The 25,299-nt window shown below is 33.4% G+C and overlaps 1 protein-coding gene across 1 annotated transcript in view; it reads left to right on the top strand.

Annotated features, from left to right (window-relative positions):
• Nucleotides 1-8,276: 8,276 nt before the first annotated feature.
• Nucleotides 8,277-25,299, top strand: part of LOC119638962 (probable serine/threonine-protein kinase DDB_G0276461) — a 30,304-nt gene continuing 13,281 nt past the window's right edge. Inside the window, exons 1-2 of the mRNA XM_038036120.1 lie at nt 8,277-8,540; nt 17,170-17,282. Of these exons, the coding sequence (XP_037892048.1) occupies nt 8,337-8,540; nt 17,170-17,282 (317 nt within the window). The 5' untranslated portion in view covers nt 8,277-8,336. The remainder of the gene's footprint in view (nt 8,541-17,169; nt 17,283-25,299) is intronic.

The following is a 25,299-nucleotide window of genomic DNA, read 5'->3' as shown; positions in this document are numbered from 1 at the left end:
TTTGAAAACAATTAAAATAACAGGAAAGAAAAGGAGAATAGAGACAGCGACAACCGATATGTATGCGGCTGGGTGTGCATTACATCTGAACCTATTTACGTATATAGAAATTTATGGATTGTTTTCCTCTTTTTTTTTCTTAATTTTCAATTTCAAGTACAAGAGCCAGACAAATGGCATTTTGGCTACAGCTTAATTAAAAATGACAATTGCATAGCCGCTTCGAATAAGGAGGGTATGGAGTGTAGGGAGATAAAGCAGCTAAGCAGCTAAGCAGCTGCTTAATTGCATAAGTTTAAGAATTTCAAGTAGAGTGCGAGCAATGAAGAAAAACACTTTAAAATTTGTATAAAACGTGGTCTTCTACTACTTATACTGGATATCAACACTTGATTAAAATAAAATGGATTTCTTTTTTGGGAAGAGATTCACATTCATGTGCTTTAGGATTGATCCTCTTTCCCAATGTTTTCTCTAGAAAAAAAAAAATTTTAGGTACTTGTATAGGAATTTATTCCCTTTTAAATGTTCTTAGCAATTACTTAATTGGTTTCATTTGAAAAATAGTTTTTTTTCTTCTTCAATATTCAATTTCTATAGATTTAGCAAAAGTTCTTTTCTACGCTATCATTCTCCGTTTATGGTCATTAGCGAAAGGCATGTTAGCTTTGTCGTGAAATTTGCAACGAAAAATATGATATGCTTGTCCTGCTTATGAAAGCAGCATAAAATAGTACAGAGGTTAGAATACTCTTGTGTTATATTAAGATAGGTTACTAATAGATTTTAAAACGCGAAAGCAGCACAATCAAAATAATTCACCTGAGGGTGTGAAACTTTGAAGATATTGGCTATCTGGACACGGCATTCGAGAGAAGGTTAAAAAAAAAAAAGGAAAGATGAAAGCACAATATTATACATATAACTGCGTAAGACTGAGGCACATGAAAAGTGAGTTGTTAAAGATGTTTCTTTGGTAACTGAAGACAGTTAATTGGCTGTTTTGTCTACCGAAAGAGGAGAAGAAAACAAAGACTATATGTCGAAATCAATAGATTTCCAAATTCGAAACAGTTACCTGCTTTTGTCAAGCGGCAAAGAAATTTATTGCTGTAACGTAGCAACATAGCTTGCTGTTCTACAGATGTAGGGAAAGAAGAAAGGAAAATCAATGTTAAGGTTCGCCTGCAGATTAAATTAGAAATGAGAGGAACATTTAAGCGTCACTGATAGCAGCAATCATGAGACGATGTACTATTGTGGAACCTTCATGTCCGGTCACTGGCCACCTTCGCAGAAGATATAACAACATAAAGTCTCGACATGCTATCCGAAAAAACCGTATTCTTACTTAACAAGATTCTAAATTTCGAATGACAAACATCAACTTTGGTACTTGTCTTTTTTGACGTGATCTAGAACGTTCTATTTTCTCTTCGCTTGATATAAGACGATCTTACACTGTCTTCATAACGGTCACTGTAGGTAGACTTTCAACAGTCACTTATAAAAAGCCGAATTAATTGCAGCGTCTTGGAAAGCTTGATGGAGCCAAACGTCAAAACGGCCCTTTGCCAGAAACACACAAAGATATATAGAAGATTTACGAGACTTTTCCTGATTCGCATGTTCGCTTCTTCTGCAAAAGTTGTCATTACTAAGAAGACCGCAAGTCACACAAAGCCAAAATATTCAGTTACAATGTATGTTACGCAATTTAAGTTTAGTGCACAACGTTAAAAATTACATAACAGTAATTGGATAATAGAACTTGTCTCTTTCTGGCGGCTTCCTCAAATAAGATCAATTAATACAAAACTTAGGCTGACTTCGATTTACTTGGTGTCAAACTCTAGTAAAGTAGGTGAAAAGCGGCAATCGGTGTCTTAGCAACAGATTGTTGAGTGTGAATTCCCTTCTTTTTTTCCGTGATAAGTCGCATATACCTCCTGCATAACAACCTTTTCGGTTTCTCTTCTCTCTTGATTGTGGTGAAATCTTTAGCGTTTTTTTTTTTGCGTATTGTAGGAATCTAAATTTCCAATGTTCGTCATAGACGACAATGTTTATCCATGATTCTTTTATTTGGCTCGAAAAATTCTCAATACACTTAATTAATTGCATCTGACATAGGTCATCATGTTTGATTTTGTTGTTGCTATTGACATCTATAATTATGTATATACGAGCTTTGAATGAAGCGAAACAAATTATTTCAAGTATGAAGTCTTTAAACGACCTAACTTGTAGATTATTTGCAAATGCATTGCTTTATAGTCTGTATTTTTTTTTTCTTCCAAAAAGGAACATTAGTGATGGGTACCAAACAGTTCGTTTTAAATCAATCATAAAATTTCTCTTTTATTGCCCATCTTCTCGTTTTAATGGATTTATTTTAGTTCTGCTGTGTAAGTGATTCTACTATTGATTTGAACTTTTTTTTTCAAAAATTGATTAATTTTTGTTTGCTTCTTCTCTTTAGATGTCTTTTCTTTGGTTCTTAAGTTTTTGTTATTGTAAAGCAAGTTACATCTTAAGGTCTGGACGTATATCATCGTTTATTGATGTGTTTATTCGTGTGCTGGTGTGTGTGCGCGACTGCTTGTCATTAAGTTTGGGTTGTTAAGACAAATATTTTTTTGACTTCTAAACAAGCTTAAGCTCAACATTCTCAAATAATTCGACAACATGATAATCATCATCATCATCATCATCATCATCATGTTTTAATCTGAAAACAAATTGATTGCTTTTCCTTGTTCCTGAATTTCACTAGTTTGTACTTATCTTCCATATTCCATAAACATTTTCAAAATCATTTAATAGGAAATTAAGTATTTGATAACGATTCTATTGGCTATCGTATCGATAGACTGGCTAACTCAATAAATATATTCAGATCGTTATCCTTCTTGTTGACTTAGTGGATTATATCTGTATTTATATAAAAATATGAAATTGTCCTTCTTCTCCTTTTTCTTTTCCTTCATTTCTTTCCATCTTTTATGTTAGGGAACGGAGTTAAACCAGCTTAACGCATATCTTCTCGTTTGATATCTGATACAGTACACATTGATAACTGGTACAGTACATAAGAGAGGAGAATTCTCGTTAAGTTTGTAAATATATTTTAATCTTTAAATGTCAACATAAGACTTAGGAAATGTCTCTCTTTTAAGTTAAAACTCGAAGAACAGCAATCCTTTCTTCTTATCGTAATTCAAATTGAAGCCAAACGCTTCATCTATACTTTGCCTAAGATTTTAAGCCAAATGTTGTTGAAAATTTCAAATAAATTGTTTTCTTTCATTGCCTTCTTTAGTTCTGATTTGTGTATTCATACCATCAGCGAACAAACACATCAAACATATGTTGAATTTAAGTTCAAAAAACTTGATATAAACGCTGCTTGTCTGTCGTACACAATTTATCAGCGAGATTGTGTAACTCTATAAATCGGCAACAACAACAACAACAGCAACAACAACAATGACTATAACAAAGAAAAGTAAATACTCATTTAACATTTGCCAGAGGCTTGTTTGTTATGTTATGTTATGTTAGACGCAGGGTTAGTTTTTCTAATGAATAAAAAAAAAAAGCGAAAAAAACTCGAAACTATAGAGAAACGTTTAACTTCTTGGTATTAGAGTAAAAAGGAAAAGGTTCATGGGGAGGGTTTTTTTGTTCAAACACTCTTGCTGGGAAAAGCAAATAAACGAAAGTGAATGAAATAAATTAAACGAATTAAGCAAATCAACGGTTACAAAAATAAAAACAAAAAGCGTTATTGCACTTTAGGTTTCTTTTCGGGAAAAATAAATTATCAGAATACTAATGAGTACAAGGTCTGATGTCATAAAACTATTATCCTGGTGGGCCCTAACGACAGCACGAATTCCGTTTTTAATTTTTACTTTTTCTATAGTAATTGAAGGCTTAATTTATGCACATAAGCTTTAAGGAGTAATGTTTCAATTTACCTCTCTCTACGCGAAGAAGTTCCAGTACTTTATCAGCGATGACCATGACACGATTTCTATTATTGCTGCACTTACTATGTGGAGGTTACGCATTGCACTTCTATTCATTTCCAAGGATGGTATAAAGAATTTTAGCATATTTTCCTTTTACAGCTGCAAGGGAACAGCTGTTACGTTTCAATTCATCGCCTTAATGTTAAAAGGGATTTAAATGAAATATGTGTAAAATTTGCAATTTTTCTTCGCTGGTCTTTGATGAAATCGTGTCTATCGAAATGAAAGATGGTGAAGAAAAAAAATAAACAATAAGAATGTTTGTTAACTGGGTACACGAAATTCGTAAAAACTTTGTCGTCATGCTGATATCGAAGAGAGCAACAGTGTTAGTCAAGTTCCTGCGAAGTGTACACGACGTAAATTTTTGAAGTTTAAACAGACCGATTTCTGTATCAATCAATTTTTAATGTTGCGTGGATTGTGACTCTGCTTAATTCGACGGATAGAGCTGCTGCTGCTCGTGAACGATGATCAACAATGGGTGCGTAACTGTATTAAAAATATAAATAACGTTTGTACAGATTTGATGAACAATGAAACTCGACAACAAAGCTAGATGAATGTTGGTGGTGCTCCTATTTGATGGTATTAGTTGACAATAGTATAGAGTTAGGATTTGCTCAAACAACGAAACCAACATGCTGTAGGAACTGAAACCAAAAAACAACATGCTCACCATCATCTTAACGTAGCAAACATAGTTAAGAAGTGTTAGCTGCACGGAGAAAGGGAACATCAGTGTTTTGAATCAATGACTGAAGTTCGAGCATAGCTTCGCTCCTTATAGCGATACACAAAAATTGGTAATTTTACAGTTAGCATCGAAAACTCTTTGAAATCTAGCTGAAAAGTAGTTATTCATAATCCCAACAATAACTACATTTTTAAAGCTTTTACTTCGTCAGCTCAAAAACGAGAGACAACATGTTTTTGTCGATCCCAGAGAACTCTCCGAATATTTCAGTCCCTAAGATACGATTATCTGTAAATTTCTATAAAAAGGTCTCAAATTAAAGAGACCTAAGGAGGCAGACCACTATAACAGTTTAAAAAGAGAGTTTTTTTGTCGAAGTGGTTTCAGTAGAAAAAAAGGTAATGGAATAGCAATATTTCAGATGGTTATTAAGACTGTCATAAGCAAATTATTTTAGAAATATGTTAGGTGTTTGCGTTAACTTTGGTAGGCGACTTCTGCTGGTAAACGTTATAAAGAAAAGGGAGATACCGGTATACATAACGATTGAATTCGATCATTTTGCACCTTTCTCTACACAAAATAACAGTTCTGAATACAATATCTTTCATTTATTCAGAGTATTCCGACGCTAACTATGTAGCGCTCAAAATTGCATTTTCGACCTTGATTACTTTTGTTGTTTAATTTGAAGCAATCTGCTGGCGAAGACCACCAAACCCGCTCAGCAGCTTATGGTTATGTTAGTCCATCGAAATCCAATTGTCAATTTCGCTTTCAACGATTTAAAAGTGGTGATTTTCAGCGGTGTGAACGACAAAAAACAGCCTGTAGGACCACAAATGCTCCAAAACAATTAATGGCTAGTCTTATCAGACGAAAATCTATCTTAAACTCTAAAAGAAGTTTCGTAAAATTGATTGATTTTGCACAATTTTAGCAATTGATGAATCAATTGTTTCTAGACGTTTACATGCGATGGGAACAGTCCAAAAGGGGCAAAAATGGCTAGCTCGGAAATTGACTGACTACTTCGGCCCACCCTCATTTTATTTATGCATTAATAATCCCCACTCTTAAATCTTAATGTATATTGGTGATTTGAAATTGTTTTCTTCCTTCTCCTTGGCATCGCAATCATATCAGTTTCAAATTGACTTAAATTATTTTTTTTAAATGGTCCTCGCTAAATTTTATGAAATTAAATCTAAAAAAATACAACTTTCTTTCTCAGAGAGGAAGTCATTCAATACTGATTATTTCGCTGATTCACACAAGTTGGAATACCGTATATCGACTTTGGGGCTCTATTCGACCAAAGATTATGTTTTAATTTGCACGTTGGGCTCTATTTAAGTAAAGCTAGTAAAGGTTTCATTCAAAGGTGGTCCGAAGAACTTAACGATCCTTATATTACAAAAAGGCTGTACATGTGCTTACTTAGATCACCACTTGAGAATGCTTCTGTTGTGTAGTCTCCTTCCTGTAGGGTTATGTAGATTTGATTGAATCCGTTCAAATGCAATTCTTCCTCTTTGCCCTTGAGAATTTGGTTGGGATTAGTTTGTCCTTCTTCCTCCTTATGCAAATAGGTTACTCTTGTTATCCTTACCGTAACTTGAGAAACATAGATATATTCTTAATTAGGTTAATTAACGATACTGTCGATTCGCCCATATTACCTGGTAAGATAAGCTTTAATGTGCATAAACGCTTCTCTAGGCGCTCAATTTTCATGAAGATTAGCCAATGTAAATATAGGTATGAGTTGTTTAACCCGTTCAGAATTGGTTACTGAAACCTAAATGATCTCAATCACTTAATCTCAATATCGGCATCTTAAAGTCTCTCAAAACAACTACGCCTAATACGCGTGATTTGCCTATGTCGTATCTAAACTAACTTGCAATCTTAACATCTTACCATGATTCGGAAGTTAACTTGCGTTGTTTACCTTTATTGGTTGCCTAGCTTTTGCATGTTTGCAATGGCTTTGGGGTTCGCTTGGAACTTCGATCTGCACTGGTTGTGTAATTGTTTTTTTGCTTTTTTCGTTTCCTATTTATTTATACATGAATTATTATTTAATTAAAAGAGCTTAAAAAAGCTTGTCTGTCCGTCCGCCATCTGACATCTGTCCATTGATTATTGTGTTTAAGCTACAGGTCGCAATTTTGGAGATATTTTAATAAAATTTGGTCTATTGATACGTGCCGACCCAAGGACGGGGACTATCAAAAACGAATCGAATCGGCCTACTTTTTCGACCACACCACACGTAACGTGCTATTTTGAAAAGTCATTATATGGAAACAAAGTGCAATTTTCAAAATATCTCAACAAAAGCCGTTGAGTTATAGTATGCCGGTATTCTAGGTAGGTGCGGTCTGGGACAATTTTTTGAACACTTATCCATATAACCGTTCCTACGAAAACTGTATTTCGCTGTGCTAAACAGGTGTTCTTTTCAATATTTCATGGTGAAAATTGGTTCATAATAGTAAATTGAAAAAAGAAGTCAACATTACCGAACCCCACACCATAGAAGATGTCTCATCAATACTAAACTCTTCAGAAAAAGATTTAATTTTTAATACTTTCGACGAAAATTGGTCCACAGTAGCAAAAAAACCAACACAATTAACAGTAAAAAACTTGGATCACGTAGGTCTATTTACTGGCATATACAGAGGTAATCATGAAAAACAAGCCGTATAGGGATAAAAAGTCTAATTTCTAACGGAAAAATAATAAAATTTATGTTTAGAAAATTAAGTCTTCTAAATATTGATTACGTCATGTTATATTGCTTCAAATGTTAGGGCATCTTCCAAAATGCGAACTTTCATGTTGACCACAAGGATAGATGACAAACGGATGGACAGTCGCATGGACAAGGAAAACGAGAAGAAGCACTTTTAAATGCTTTGAGATATACCATAAGTTTGCACAAAGTTAATATGCTCTTGTATCGCGAATGTTGTAGGGAATAAAAATTCCGATTCAACACCATTCTCAAAATCATATGGTTCGAAAATACCGCACTTAAAACTTCGACTGAGAAAGATGTAAAAAAGAAACTGTTACTTACATCGTAAGATAATCGTCAATATTGTTTGGTGGTAATGAAAGTCGGGGGCTTTTCTTAAGACAATCGTTGCTGGCTTGCAGGAAGCTTTATTTAACAGGTCTTTGTTTAAACTATGGTTTTTGTTTAAACTACGAGTTATGGGTTTAAAAATTAAGAAAAATTTTTGCTCGAAGATTTATTATCGATCTTAACCTTAAGTAATGTTATTTTACATCCTATGACAGAGAAATTATTAAATAATCTTCATTTTCCTTTTCTCTTCCAGATTACCAAATATGAAGAATGTTCGATATTTGCCGACAATGCCAAGCAAACGAAATCAAAAGAAAAAAGCGTTTGGAAAGAAAATTCAAATACTGTTTCAAATAATTTTTTAAGCAATTTAATTTGAAATCGTTTATTTTTTGGTTTTTTTTTTTTTTGCTTCGCTTAACCTTTACTTTGCTTTATAAGCAAATTTTTGTTTTAAAGTTTTATACTCAACGTTTAAAAGATCGAAAAAATTAAACAAATGTGGAAAATGTTTGACGATATGATAGAATGTAATGAGTGTGGAGGTCCTTTGGGACCACCTCCGAAATTTACGATACCACCACCACCAAGGCCGCCTGCCATATCGGATTATACACCGTCGAACGCTCATAATTGCAACGAAGAAGAAATGGCTTTGAAAGCGCAACAAGCCTGGGACAACGATATGTGCGAAGCTATACCGGTAAGCGTATAAATGCGTATATCTTTGAGGGTTGTTTTCTCTGCTTTATTAGGTTATAAAAGCAAAAAAAAAAAAAAATAACACACTAGGCAACTAAAGGGGTGTTGTTTTAATATTACCTTAGGGGCTTTTATTGTAAGTGTAAAAACTACTACTTTTCATTAGTTTTATTGTTCAAAGAAATTGTTATGAAAATTATGAATTGGGTAGTATTCATACTTAAGTGTATACTATACACACAGGCGTTTACTTTCATCGGTAACTTTCACATCTGTTGTCATATTTTAGCTAATGTCAACTGTCATAATTTTTCTTTCGTTTTTCTTTTTTTTCCTTTTTTTCTTTTTTTGCGTTTTTATAGTCAAAATTATTGATGAATTGAGTTTTTCTTATAAAAGTTTATTGATGTAACTGTCATTATGATTTAATAGAATTTGAAAAATTAACTTAAAAACTTCTTTAAATTACACGAAGTGTAATGGAAAGGTAAATAAATATATGCTATGACATCTGTCAATTTAATGCTGTTGTCATTTGTCATAATAATTTTTTGTGAAAAAAACAACTTTTCTTAGCTCAGACGTCAAAAACTTTTTCTCTAACAAACAATTGGGAAAAAACTTTTGATCAATAGCCAAATGAACATAGATTTACTATAGCAATAATAAGCAATATGAAGAAAAGGAAGAAGAAAAAGGAGTGTAAGATGAAAAGCAAAAAGGCGACTGTCAACAGCTGTTACTGTCAATATAAAAAATAAGGCAACAAATTGCTAAAACTCAGCAATGATTTTTTGCTTTTGGTAAACACTAAAGAAATTCTTTAGGAGACAAGTGAAGAATGTTTGTGCGCTCTCTTGTTAATTGTACGAAAGTCTGTTGTTCGATCAAAATAAATTCTATAAGAAATTTTTAAACTGCTTTCCTATTCTCATATTCAGATTTTTTTGTTAACTTTTCACTAATGTGTTGGGTAATGCATGCGAATCAAAGGAGTATTTCTACCTCTTGTCGGTAGACATCAAATAAGACAATACATATGTTCGCTTAGAGAGGGCTCATGGAAGTATGTAAATACCATTGACATCCCTAACTCGAGGTTTACGTAAGTTTTGCATGCAACTATTTTTATGAAATTCAGTCCATTTGGCGGGTGAACTTTGTGAATAGTGACAGTTGCAAAGCTGAAGACAGCAAGCTGAAATTTTTTGAAAATTTTTAGGCATAACTTTTGGCTCCGAGTATGTTTTTCTGAAACATTGCTACCCAAATGTTCGCTTGCACATTCGTTGCAAAAATAATCCCGATCAATTAGCAGTGCGTCCACACTTAATAACAAGATTCTAATAACAAGATTCCAATTTCAAACAATCCACCCGAAAAGCTAAACCTCGATGAATAAATATACTGAGTCAACATTAACATAATTAATATCGAAAATTTTCTTCATTAGAAATCATTCCGGTCATTAAGAGCTTCAGCTATTGCATCCAATTTGAAATCTTTTAGATCAATATTTAGTTTGCTACTTCCTCAACAACTTTTCGAGTAATATAGAATTTTTCGATCACTTTTTAGGCTATTTTAGTTTGTCTTAGCTCGGCTCACCCTATTCCAGCTTACTTTTGCTTTTCTTTTCTTTTCTCTCCTTCTCTGAATCCGAAATCTTAAAGACAATTGTACTTATTTATTAATAGGCCTAATGGTTGACTGTCCGCTTTTCATGTTGATTTTCTTACGAAGAGACAGTAGTCGAAAAAATTTTCATCAAAAACTCGAGCACTGGTCAGAAAATTAGAAAGTCAAGGAAGGAACCGAGTTGAAACAGGATTTGATACTTTAATATGATAAGCGGTTAAGCAAAGGTACTGCTGAGCAGCTCACTTAATAGCATCACGAATATGTGAGTGTGTGCAAAAACGCTAACGACACCGCCAACTATAAACTAACCTTAAGACGAGAAAAGTGCTGTAAAGAAGCAAACGCAAAAAAAACAATAATGTTGACCAAGTTGGGAGATTTTTTTAAGCAATGTTTACAGATGAAAAAAATTGAGCTTTATTAATAATCGACTCGGGTTATATGCGAACTTGTGCCTTCTTTAAATAAACTTTTTTATCGGAACAAGGAAGTCCAGATTTATGTTTACACGGCAGAGTGCCTCAAATCGTTATTGTATCGAAAAAATACAATTAAAGGAAAAAAGATTAATATTTACTTTTGCTTTACAGTCTTACATATTCTTTAAATATTCTTTTACCACAAAATATGATATTTGTTTTCTTTTTTCTTTTATTCGGTTCGAATTGCATTTCTTGTAAATGCTCACATGCCTGCATTATTACAATTGCATGTACGAGTTTATGTGTTCTTCTGAATACATACATCATCCCGACTATGATATTTTCCACACGACAGATATTTTTACACACACGTCTTAGCATTTGAAATACATATTTCTGCACATACATACTCATGCATACTCATATGCCTTCCTCACTTAAAGATGTGCTCTACAGTTTAGCATTATTTCCAAGAAACTTTTTTTATTTTTTTCTATTTCGATTGCAAAGTAAAAGTAAAAAAAAAAATAGCTAAGAAATCCTATAACAAATAAACGCAAAAATGTGAATCGAATTGTGTATCTATGTGTGAGCGTAGCAGAAGAACGAAAATGACGTGACAATAGCAAATTGAATATAAATTTTTTTTCGTCTTCTCTTCGAAGAAGAATTTTCTATCAGAGACGATGTAAGACGAAGAATAAAAAAGATAAATTTTGATATGTCTCCCTTTCAAAAACAGATTAAAGTTTTTAAGTTAGAATATTAAAGCTTTAAAAGCATTTTCCCTGAAAATAAAATTTTTAGATGAGAGACAAACAAGTTTTCAAAAACTTAGGAGAAGAGCGTATATATATGAGATAACGAGATAACTTTCTCGCAGTGAATCAGACAGACTCAAAGGGCTAACCTCGAAAAGTGAAAAAAATTAAAACTTTATGACTTGTAACTCTGTGTGGTCGTAGGCGATTTTCTCCATAAAATAAATTCAGAAAATTTCAGCCTTCTTTCTTGTATAATTTATGAATAATTAGCAAATTAGAGTTGCTTTCAGTTTTTGCTTTACTGTAGGCGAGCCCCTAGCGATTTCTTGACCGGTATCTCAATTCTTGCGACTAGGGACAACGACATACATCACCCAGACACACTGACTTTACTTGTCAAAGATTCTATTACTTTTGTCATAGCAAACCACAAATTAGACTTTGTCGCCACAAAAAGGCTTACTTTCATCAGAGGCCCGTTAAAAGACGGTGTCAAAGATAGACCTATATAATCCACACTCTCTATGGTTGATTTACTGAGGACAAATTTTCATCATAAATGACTAAATAATAAACTTTTTGGTATATAAAGGCTAGTTTTTATGAGGTTTGGATGCAGAAGATAAACCTACGTAGTCCGAGTTAATTTTCATGTCAAATTATTATTATGAACGAACGTCCATCAAAAAATATTGAAATTTGCGCCTTTTTACAATGTAAAAACTCAGTTTCCGTAGAAGCGGCTTCAGAGCTAGGAGTTCAAACAATTACCCTACCCGATCCAAAGTTTTTTCACCATTTAATATGGAATTCCGAAATATTTCAAAAAAAATTCCTTAAACATTCTTATTCTAAATTTTAATCAGGTGCGAGTTTTATGCGGCCACCTTAGATGTTAACCAACAAAGACGTCTCTCATAGCGAAAACAGTTTCTTGCTTTTAGTGTTCTTTCCCTTTTCTTTACATTGACTTCGTTAGCAGTTATCTTAGCTTTACCTTTATATTCTGGTTATTTAGCATATTTTCTCTTTTAATATTAAATATTAAGACAACTTGTGAAGAAGCACTTGCAGAAAAATGTACAAGGAAAAGAAAAAACAATTCACTTCATTTACGGCACTTAATTTTCTCAGTTTCTCTGGAGCGGTTTAAATTTTCCTTTGCTTGATTATGAAATGAAATAAAACAAAACTACAACCGCACAATAAATATATTTTGCACATTTATCCTAGTTGTCCTACTACGTCTGACTGCCGCACTTTTTATTTGACCAGCAACTAAACCCTGTTTAAGTGAAAGGCCAAAGAGAACAAAAACTAAGCAAAATTTTTTCCGAGAGTTATAAACATAAAAACTTGATTGTAGCATAAAGAAACACATCTACATTTAATAACTTTAAAAGAAGAAAAAAAAAAAAAAAGAAGAAGAAGAAGAAAAAAAAAAGTAATAAACTGTAAGTTTTCCGGAATAGTAAGAGAACCTAAAACTTCCCTAACAAATGCAAAATTAATAACAATTTCTGAAAGAAACGCAGAGAACAATAAAACAAGCATAAATAAATAAACAAATTTCAGAAAATTATTTTACTCGGCTGTATTTCATGCTTAAAGTTTTTCAGTTACTACAAAAGATATCAACTCGTTTAAACGGTTTGCCAAGACCGCCATCTTAAAAAACCAGCAAATTAATAAATGTAAAATATTTATTTCAGATAATAATAAATTTTATTAACTCTATGACAGTTTTGCACAAACGAAAGCTAGTTAGGTGATTTGGATGGACGCTTTTTTGATTCGCTGCCTACAAGAATCAAGGTAACGTCGCAAAACGAATGACAAGCAGCGAGCGAGAATATAGGCGAAAAGCGCATTAATCACTCTTGGGGAGATAACAAAATAGTGGGAAAACTGTTGTCGAGGAAATGAGTCGGGCCGTTATACTCAAGGAGGAAACATAGTTATCAGGAAGTACCTACTAATGTGTGGTAGAGGAAAGGACGTAATGATCGGGCAGTAGCTAGAACGATATTTTTATATTCGAAACATGTTCAGAGATTACACTCGAGGTGCCAAATCGATTGTTGGTGCTTTAATAAGATATCCTAAAGGCAGCTGTTAAGGTGAAAAGACGCGAGAAGAAGACGTAATAGTCGAAAAATAAGCATTTAAGGCGGGAAGTCTATTAGCATTGCCCGAGAAAGTAGGGCAACTATCGAAAAGTAGTCGTAGGGCACGAAATGATGTAACTGTTATCGAACTTGTAGCCTAGATGAGAACTCGCGTAAATATTCTCCAAGAGCTTACATAGTCCGCATTAATACCCGAGTTAATAAGCACCAAACCTGTGTTTACGCCTTCAAATCCCTGACCGATTAAGCATACGTCCGTGCCACTCTCTATCTCTTTCTCTTCCGTTCTCCTGGATGATTGCCCATATCAAAAAAAAAAAAGTACACGAGATGGATGCATGATTAAAAGGTCAAACCTTCGTAGTTGTGGTAAGAAATTGAGTATTTATCCTTGACGAGTCTGCTTCATGCGAACCGGCTTGAGAAGGCAAGTTTTCACAGCCTCGAGGTAAAATAGTAATTGAAAAGCTTTTCTTCAAGAAAAATAATCGAATTGTCGGGTCAAAATGGTAACAAGCCCCCGGGATAGGGCGAAATAATTGGCAGGTTCAGTTGGCAGAGCCGCTAACATCAAATTAGTAAAGAATAGAGCACAGCAAGTACAGTTAATGAGCGCACCTGTAAAGGAATATATGTACTAAACATAATGGTTATAAAACTTGGATAAAGTGCTTACAGTTCATAAAAAAGAAAGAAAAAAAAAATGTTGTAACGGTATGTTTGTCAGTTTTGATATTTTTCATTAGCTTTCGATTTGCTAATTTTGTCTTTCAATAAAAACTCTTCTTCAATCACTTTAGCGAGACCGCGGCATGCTCTTATAAAGCTAACATATAAATTTAGACTTGTGTTAGTCGTACCTAGTGACAATTTTCTAGGGAAAAAAATTTCTAAAAAATTTTATAACGCGTGTCATAAATCAAATCAAGTTAAATTAAGTATAAAATGAAGAAAAATGAAGGATTGCTTCTCTTCAGTAGAAAATGACACCACCAGGTTTGATTTGTATAACAAATCCGTTGGGAACAATTTTATTAAGTTTCAGTAATATTTATACTTTATTGTTTTCCTATTGATATGATATCGGCAATAATGCTTGTTAAACAATAATATCATAGAGTGCTACGTAAATGACAATTTATTATTTATTAGTTTTGAACAGTGGTCCAGTACGGCATAATATAGATAACGCATAACATTTCTTATGTAAATAAGCCTAAGGAAGAAACTAAGTACGCTATGCGTATGTGATAAAATAAAGCTGATATCTGTTGATTAGATAAAAATAAATCAATAAAAATTTGTGACTGTTTTCCGCTCTGCTAGTTATTTAGTTACGCAATGGTCGTAAATCATTTAAGAATAAATGGAATAGTTAGCAGCTGACAAGAATTACAAGATGTTGCGGATAAGGAGAGAGTGCGAACTACAAAGGCGAATACAAAGAACTTGTAACTTCTTAGTGTATCGCATGGGCATTCAAAATAATCAACATAAGCATTGACTTTTACCATATCGTACTTAGAATTATGAAGCGTTCCAGCAAGACAATGAATTTGTTTACCTTAGTTGCTTTCTATAGCTTGGTTGTCGGTGATTTCATTTAGCAAATTGTACCTAAGAGTTTGCTTCTCAGCAATTCATTTCGATGATTTCAAAGGCGCTTTCTAAAAAGGGAGAACTGTGGTCGCTCAATCCTTCGATGTAAATTTCTTCTTCTTCATTTATGTCAGTAAGAAAGCGATTAAATCTGGGAAACAGTAGGAGACCAGGAGGTGTATGCTATGTCCCACTTTTATTAAATTTTTTTTATTTATTTAATTTATTAAAAAAGTGATTAATTGTTAAAAAAAAACTGTAAATATGATGAACGACTTTCAAAATCTAGACCAAAGATAAGCTTAGAGTAACGACATACAATCAAGCACGTATGCCGCACAGATTGCCGTTTGTCAATGTTCTGCTTTACAAATGAAAATCAAATCGCGTCAGAGACAACGGGGTATGCTCTCTATTAAATAGCTGCCAATGATTTTTTGATTACGTGCATTAATCAAACGAAATTAAACGATTTTATTTTTGGTGACTTGTTAAAAGGTTGTTGTTCGTAGAATGTACCCAATACTAAAAGTATATTAGATTTATCGAAGGTTTTGAAACTTCAAACAGCAAACATAGAGAGCTCGAGAAAGTCTCAAGCCTTCGAATTAGTACACATGAATAATATATTTATATGAAACTATGAACATACGAGGAGGAAGATACACAAAATTTTTAAACTAAAAAGAATGGACCATCAAATAGCATTCAATTGCTATTTTGAAGTTCAGTAAACGCTCGCAACATTTCTTCTCCACGCAATCTATTGAAACTAAGAAGATATTGCAGGCGACTAACGCCCTTAAAAGAGAAAAGCGAATTTAAATCCATTTCTAGTAGATTCGAATTCGTTTTTTTCTATTAATAAAATGCCGGCCGTATATTTATTACAAATATCTATTCCTGCGTGAAACATAAAAAGCAGGCAGGTTGTAACGATTAACAAGGACGAGTGAATCCAAGTGGAAAGACGTTTCGTATAAGCTAACGAAATTCAAATCTTTCTTTCCCGGGTTATGTTTAATAATTTTTTGAAGTTGAGTGTGTTAGCAAAAAAGGCTGTAGAAGAATACTTTAAGATCAACATTATTTTTTGTTTTGCCGTATTCATTGGCTCCCTCCTCGCCTTCCTCCGTGCCGCCCACACAAGTCGGGAGAAGTGTGGGGAAAGTCAAAGAACCATATATTGATCTTAACTATTTAACACAGTACCGTTAGGGTTTTTAAAAAGCTCGGTTAGTGTCTTTGTTAGTTAAATTCGAATTTATCTTCACATCCTCCTCGAAAGATGGAAGTGACGGGTAAGAGAGGGTTGAGCCACAGCCCTGGCGTAATTGCCTTGCCTTTTTTTTTATTTTAATATAAGCATTTTCGGCTAATTTTAATGCAGCCATATTCAGATTCTTTGCCTATTGTTCACACTTAGTTTTCACCCAAACCCCAAACGTCTGGCAGATTTTAGCGGCACTTGTTGAATGGCCCACCAGGGAAATAGCGAAATGGTATGTACGCAACGATCTATTTATGGAAAATCGATGCCATGATATTTTTCTATTCACCGTTACACAGTAGTAAACAAAATAGGCTAGATTTACGGTTTTGTTTTGTTTATTGCATGCAATCCCACCAATAGCATGATTATATTTACGTTGGTTAGAAAATAGATTTAAGCAGCACTGTGTGGAAAGCTTCCGTCTCAAACTCTATGATTTATTTGTTATGTTTAATACCAAGTGTATTTTAAAAAACGTTTAGATCTCCATCTATCGTACATGTATATGGTCGGTAAGTTTTGAAAACAGCACCAGCACACTTCAGCATAAAATTATTTCGCTGCTGACCTCTAGGGTTAGGAATATCTTTAAAGATCAAAAATAATTTCTCTTTAGTTTTAAAAAACTATTCATAGATGAAACTATTCATGAAGCTTTGACTACCATTCACTTGTTTATGATAGTTCACAGGATATTTAAAAATTATGTTTTTTTGCTTGGTTTTAATTTTAGTTATTTATTTATTTTTTTTATGAAGACATTTGAGTTTTTATTAATTTTGTTTATTATATGTCTTTTCAGATACTCGATGCTAGTCTTTACAGCAGTCAATCACTGCAAACATCAGCGATGATAGCTGTATTCTCTTTACTATTAATTTTGGTTGTATTGATCTCATCACTGTTCGTGTGGAAGTAAGTACACATTCATCATATTTTATTTATACACAAATTTATGTTGATATCACATAACTGTCATAATATGTGAACAGACCACAAAACATCTGCTTTTTCCAGTTTCTTTTTTATTATAATATATTTTTTTAAGTAAACAAAATATTGAAGAAGGAAACAAGCTTTTTACGACTGCAAAAGCACAAAAAAAAAAAAAAAATTGTTTCAGTTCATGTTAAACAAATAATGCCGTAGACATTTCATGGTAAATGCGAAGGGAATTCAAACAACATTTAAATTACATACGTTATATGTATCGATTTTTGTTCAGGTGCTTTTTCTTTAAAATCCCTCAAAACACAATGGTCTCTGCAGACCTAAATAATTCTTTATTCATGTTTCAAATATTTGCAAAGCTCTTCTTGTTTAGTGTAACATTTACTCAATACGATTCTCAACAAGAATAAGAGCAGTGAACTATGCCTCCCACCGCCAACCAACCATGTGTAAGTCAAAAGTTATGTTGTAAAAATTCCATAGACTTTTAAAATTCCCTACCTGTGATCGAGTTTTTGGTTTGAATTATTTTATGGTCTCGAATGTTCACTTAGGTAAGGATCTTCTCTTTGAATCTAAGAGCGAAATCAATTTAGTAGAACTGTGTACTTTAACGTCTTCGTCTATGATCCCCAAAGGTAACAAAAATACGCTTTTGTAGAACTGACAAAGTAATAACTTCTCCAATATCTTCTCCGACACAGAAAGTGGTGCTCCTAAAAGAGGTAACTGGAATAGTTGCGTTACGAAGGTAAACAAAACAGTTTGTATCTTCTTTTGTTCTACATGTCGCGGTATTGAAAAGTTGTCACATACACAATAGCGGTCAGGAAAAATTATAAGTAGAGAAGGGGAAAAAAGGGAGTGATAGTTGTGCACGTTAAACCTGAAAACGTGAAAATCTGTCTCTGATGTTTAAGATCTAATAAGTACCTTAATGCGATAGGCCGTCGAAACATTTGAATATAAGTACATAAGGTTATAGTAAGTCGCTAGTAAGCTTGCTGAATAATTGGAAAACTGTATTTGGTGAGGCATCTCCTAAGTGATTTTATTTTCTCAAACTCTTGTACGTAGAAAGCAAATATGTGGTTTTTAAGACTACCTTGGTCGTATAAGCGTCAACAAGTCCAAGCTGCATTTTTTAATGCAAAGAAAGCAATAATTTGCGTGTCTACCTCGGTACCGTTCACAAAAATGTTTTTAACACTTAATCTTTCAAACTTCAGAAGAGCAGAGAATGGTAAGAGGAATGAATGAAGTGGATGTTTAAGCAGCGACTGAGCTGTACAAAGTTTAGAGCCTTTAGAGCTTTTCGCTGTGAGAACAAAATTGTGGGCAGCCAATACTTTAGGTAATACTTTAAATTAAAATATCACTCAGGTAATTGCTATTCGTGAAATGTATAAAAACATATTTTTGCTAAAATATTAAAAAATACTAAAATTCCTCACTCCTGTGCGTGTAATAGTCCGTCTGATTTCTATGCTGTATGGCGTCCAAGTTTTCCGAATAAACGCAATGCTGATGGTTTTTATCTCTCAAATGTATTACAATATTTTCTTCCGGTACTAAATATTTAGTGCAAGGACATCGGGGTAAGCACCGTTTTAATGTTCGACTACCGTTCTAATATTCGACCACAGCAAGGGATGACAAATGCAAGCTGCAAGCGAGGAAACTATTGAATTTGGAATTATGTGAGAGTATGAAATTTGAATTATGTTATTGATTGACTATCGCTGCGTATTGTTAATATATCGCTCTTATTTAAATTTTTTTAAAAGTAAATAAAATAAAATATTACAGTGTTTAAGAATAGGTTGAACTCAAACAAAAATCACACACTCTCTCTCGCTTTCAACAATAATTTTTCTCTATATGCATAGTAAAAACTCTCACGTTTTTTACTATACGCCTGTAAACCCACCGTAATCATATAACATGAATTTAATGGAATTTATTCCAAAAAAATACATATATATATATATATATATATATATATGTATATATATGTATATATGTGTATGCACATATATATCATGAAGTTATGGCCTAGTTTTCGGTGCTTAAACTTTAACATTGTTCAGATTTTAAAAAATTACATGCATTTTAAATACATTTTTTGCATTATCTTTTTTTCTCACCTCTCGCTAGAAAATGTATGTTAAATTAATTACGGCGTTTGTAGTCGTCAAAGTGTGTAAACCTAAAGGCATTCATCGGAAACTCTTAATGGTATGCGTATATATTGAATTATTATTATCATTTTAATCTTTACATGTAATGTGGCGGTTACATTATCCTTTCCTCGCACGCGCTTAAACTCCTCTAGCTATTGATTTGTACAGCCGTATGTTCGTTCCTCTTCGTATGTATTCTCCTAAGCATTAGTTTGCTAATCAGCTCGTCATCGTTCCGTTTTCGGTGAACGCTTGAGTACTCATATTTTGATTTTTCTTCACCGATCCATTTTACTGTTCTCCCTGGCATTTGTTCGTTCTGTCACTTGCTGTTTGGGAGTTCCAAGAATTGTATAAAAACCTGAATTAACCTACTTTGAATTGCTTCTCTTTGCAATGCTTTTATAATCGGATCGCTAATCTTCTTTCCCTTGATATTATAACATGTCGCCACGTTTACTGTTATTTTTTTCAACTTTAAATTTATCGAAATTTGTTCATCATGGAATGTTTGCTGGTTACTCAAAGTCTCCTCATTCAGCTGAGGTAACTTTGCATAGATTAGGCTTTGCATCCCAATCCAAGTTTCGATTACCATAAAATGTAATATTAGCAACACGCGAATCTGCAGGGAATTAGATCAGCCAATTGAAGTTGTAGGTATAACGTTGCTGATAAAATGTTATTGATAAGGAACATTTTTCTAAAATCAGTTTTCGGATATCTTCCTCGAAATTACAATCAGACAAAGGATGAGAAGAACGAATTATTGAAAATATAGTGCGATGAAGAAAGCTGTCATCTCCATTATCTTTAATTGTTTTTGTTTGCTGCTGCTCAATAAACGCATGGAAAATATTGCATGTTCGCAACTTTTTATGCAAATATAATGAAATGTTCTATGGACACAACCTAGTTTCTAGTAATATTTGAATTTGAATTTCATTGTTTATTTTTTCTGTGAATCGTAATAAAAAATTTATTATTAAGTTTTAAAAGATTAATTCCAATTTTTTTATTTATTTTTCATGATAACCGCAGGTCTGTTTTTTCTTTTTTTGGGATTAAAACGAAAAAAAATAAAAATACAATGGCTTTATATGACTTTACGTGACTTTGCGGTATGATTTTCATGTTGTATGCACATATTACACATAATATATTATATATGTATATTGCAATAAATTTTTAAAATTTTTCAAACAACATTTAATGTAACTGTAGGTTCTCTACTTTTGCAAAAAAGGAAAACAATCCTAAACAAACATTTATTATTTAAAAAAACAAGAAAGATACTTTGTACCAGCTTTCGACCGAATTTTGGATATCCGTCACAAAGATTATGGCTACGAGTATGGCTACTAGTCCGGAATAAATGTGAGATCGTATCTATTGTCATGTTCAATTTGTCCCATATGATTTTAAATAAGGAAAGCCATTAACAACTATTTTATAGCAAAGGTCGAGAAAACGAGACCGTTTCAATTTATATAGACACTTAAAGTATATTACAAAATATGAAGTAATCTAAGGTGTTTTCATGCGGACATCCGGAAATCTATTTCTAAGCGAGACTCTTGATCAACTGTTAGGAATATATGCGGTAATTTGTAATTTTTCATCCATATCTTTGGGACTATCTGGAACAACGTTCTAGGCTTGGCGGGGTGGAGCTTACTCGAAAAACTTGTGACGAAGAAGCATGTGCAGAGCTTAGTAGGTTTTGTCGTCGTTTTCAAGAGGCTACCACCCAAATGCATTCAGCAATGGGCTTAAAAAAGCAAACTATGTCCTGCTTAGCACTAATAATATTTGTACATGATTAAGTGTCAGCAGACGCTACTGGTTAGCTGACCGACAAAAATCAAAACACAAGCAGATGTACGCAGCCCGGTGAACTACAAAGCCTAGCCTTTGTTTTATCAAGTTATTCAAGTATGCTTCCAAATGTTACATATGAAAGGCAAAGTTAATTTTCTCTCTTTTAATCCTTGTGTACCGGCACAAGGATCCTCTTCGCTTTGCTCAAAAAACACAATAGACTTTCGTTATCTGTCATTGTATAAAATTTTTTATTAAAATGCTGTTCGTGTTTTTTTTTTTTTTTTTTTTTCTGTAAAAGATGCCAAACAAAATATAACAAAGACTGAAAAAAAAAAGACCTACCACATGCACCGAGCAAAACAGAAGAGAATATAAAACAAGCACGAAAGTTATGTGCGACTGCAGACGAATTTTGTTCTCGCATCACCCCTGCAATAAAAATTTTTTTTTTTTGGTTGATCGGAATAAACCTAGAAGTCCTAAGGAGTCTTTGCCCTAAGTCTAAGAAGCAATTGCATCCATACCTTCTATTAATAACAATTTATTAAGGATATCATTTAAGAACTTTTAGTTTTATCAACTTTTGACCATTGCGCACATTTCAGCTAAGGAGATAAATGCCAAGTGTTAAGATTGCCCATTGATTTTTATGAGGTAGGATGTTTAACGAGTTAGGAAGGAAGGAAGGATAAAAAAGAAAAAAAAACTCAAGACAGTAAAGATTGATGGTTGGAAGTTAAATTACAAATCTATTTTAACCATGTTAAAGCTTGTTCAAATCATGAAAAAATTATGTATTACATTATATTTATGTCCACAAATCGTGTTAAGTCAAGACGATCACCAAACAACAACTAAAATAGGGAAATGTAAGTACTTTACACGATCTCTGACGCATATAACTGAAGTGAAAAATGAAATAAAATCTCATATCTCGGTGCTTCGATATAATGTACTAAGGCAGCAGCAACAACAACAGGAATAACAAAAGCTTGCATTTCTATTGCATTGTATTCATATGTAAATGATTTGAATTGTTTTCCATCTATGTAGGTGAAAGAAAAAAGAAAAGAAGCAAAACAAAAAAACATCAAATACAATGGTTGTCCTTAAAAACGTAAACAAAAGTAATAAAGGATGCCATGCAACTGAATTTTAAGGAAAAAGACAAAAAATGTAAATAAGAAAAAATAAATAAAATTTCTATTATTATTATTGCATTTGTTCAGTTTAGCATCTTAAACTGTTTATATATAAAAGTTTCATTGCATTGCGGGCTTTTTTGATTTTATATGCTCGTGTGTGGTCCGTGGGAACGCAGCATTGCCAGCAAAGAACTTCAGCGAAGGTCAGATGATGCGCTTTGTTCTAGGCAGTTTTTCATACGCAAAACATCTTAAAAATCTCATGAAAGCAACAACTGTTCAGTGCTGAGCTGACGATACTGCAGCGCAAGCGAAAAAAGTGAGCGCAATGTCAAAAGGGTAATACTTAATAAAGGGAAAGCTTTTAAATAGATCACCTACTTAAGTAATTAATATTAGGAAAAGTGAGAAAATTAATTACACTCTCCTAAAATGAAAAAAAAAGGATTGCATTATACCTAGTCTTTATCCTAAGCATAGCATGCAATAGAAAAATGGATCTCCCATCTTAAGAGAATTGCTTGATACAAACTGTGATGTAGTGAACCGCTGGTTGCGCCGTAGACGTCTTATTCTCCACATAATGATGTAGTACAGGTTCATTTAATTGAAAAGTTCACTACAATCCCAATATCGAACTTTCTTTTATAACAAACCCTATTTCTAACGACAAGTGTTAATTTAAGTACACTAAACAGATCAACTTACTTTCATTTTAGTTTGGCAGAGATCTTGTGAATTTGCAGAGATTGTGTGAACTGTGGTATTAGCGGATATCAATGTCCCACATCAACGGAGAAGACAAGACATCTCCGAGATTAATCGTGATAATGAAACATATTTAGATATTTGAACAACTCACATACTTTCCACAATAGCGCATCGCGCATGCGCTTTGAATCACGAATAACTTAGGGACAAGCTTTTACCGAATTGTTCACAGGCAACATGTAATGATGTAATCCCGCTATGCAAACAACATGACGGGACTACTGCCATCTATTTGTTATCTATCGCGAAACTGATGGATCGATTTATTCAAACTTTTCATCTACTCTAAACCCGTTATAAAGAGGAAACTTAAATAAAGTATCCAGAGAGATCCATATGACATAAACAACTGAGTCATGTTATTAAAAAAGGTTTTGAGAGACGCACGTAAGCAGAAAAAGAGCCAACCACACGAATAGAGTTAATGCGAACTTTAGACTCTTCATAAATCTATTGCACAGTTTTGATAGGCCGGTAGACAGCGCCACAACTGACTGCCTTAGAAATCTTTACAACAGCCGTTCTTATATTATAAAATAATATCATTTACCTCAATATTTTGCCATTTTAACTTGCAAAGGTTTGCTATTTTTCTTGTAAATTCATTATGTCGTCACTGAACCAAGTCATCTTCAAAGTCCTCTTTCCAAGTACGCTTTACATCTTTAAGTATATTGGAAATTCGCAACTAAGTTCTATCAATTATTGTCGAGCTCCAGAACAAGGTTGTGGTCTGACCTGGTTGTAAAAAGGGACAACATCTTTCCTGTTCACATATTTTGAACGCTTTACTTTAATTACATTTCGGTTGGACTAGTTTTTGAGAGCAAAAAATTTAATCTATCATCTGGACTCTTAGAGCAGCCTTCAATAAATACGGAAGGCATTATCGTAAGTCAAATTAGTCCGGACTTTGTCACAGTTTGTGTAGTTTTATCCGTTTTAAGCTGCGAATTTTGGGCACAGTATTGCAGTGAGTAACCGATTTACCTTGCCCGTCATTAACCTCTTTAAAAAAGGCTCGATTTTCTTCCGTTTGCAGTTCACAGGCGCAAATTCCGTTTCTAAAATTTTATACTCTAAAATGTTGATGCCGTTATATAAAACGTTGTCGTTATATGGAATGTGAACATCAAAATTTCAAGAGCGAAAACCAGGAAATCATTCGCAATCTGATTACTTTAATAAAAAGCTTTATCAAAACACAAGGAATTTGGCCTCGGGCTAGCGCGCAGCCAAGGTAATACAACTCGCGACGGCCGACTTGATGTTCGCGGATTAGAATGTCAGAGCGGTGAACCACACGTTGTAGCATGTGTATGTATATAGTTTCTTATCCTTCTGATCGACGTTCTCCTTATTATAGAATATCGTAGCTTTGGCCTTAAAGAAACTAAACAGTTATATTCGGCTAGAACACCCCCATCACCGTTAAAATCTTAAGCGCGTCATTTTCACAATTTCACAAAAATTTTTTGTAGTAAACGTCCACCATAACTAGTTAATAGTGAATATACTTAGCTTCGCATTCTATCCTTAAAGTGCTTTCATTTGATAATCCTACGTCATGCCGTCCTCCATTTAGAATTAATACACTTAGCTTGTTGTATTCTAGCTTCCAAGTCCGTTTACTTCATACCCGGCGTTCGTATTCTTAGGACAAGAATTAACGCAGATAATATATCTTTACTTGGGCAATGAGCAAAATAATTGCAAACATTTTGATTTGTTTGTCCTACGTTTTTTAAACGTACTATTATTATTATTAATTTAGCCAGAGGAATAAATTCTAAGGCTAGAGTCTTAAACCGCTAACATCTAAGGCTATCGGCTTATTTAATAGGCATAAAAGTTCAGAATAGTAAAAGAAAAAAATTTAATCGCTTGTAATTAGTATAGAAAATGTAGGAAATTTCAGCATTCTATCGTTTATAATTTTTGAATAACGCGCAAAAGCCCACAAATCATTTTGCTTAGAGAAACGAGATTGCATTCAATTTACGCTTTACAGCGGATTTGTGCTCCGCAAACAAATGCACAATGGCAATGAAATGGACA

This window comes from Glossina fuscipes, unplaced genomic scaffold (genome assembly GCF_014805625.2).
Source record: "Glossina fuscipes isolate IAEA_lab_2018 unplaced genomic scaffold, Yale_Gfus_2 111, whole genome shotgun sequence".
NCBI lineage: Eukaryota > Metazoa > Arthropoda > Insecta > Diptera > Glossinidae > Glossina > Glossina fuscipes.
The sequence above is the reverse complement of the archived record's forward strand: the minus strand, read 5'-3'. Positions and strand labels throughout refer to the sequence as shown.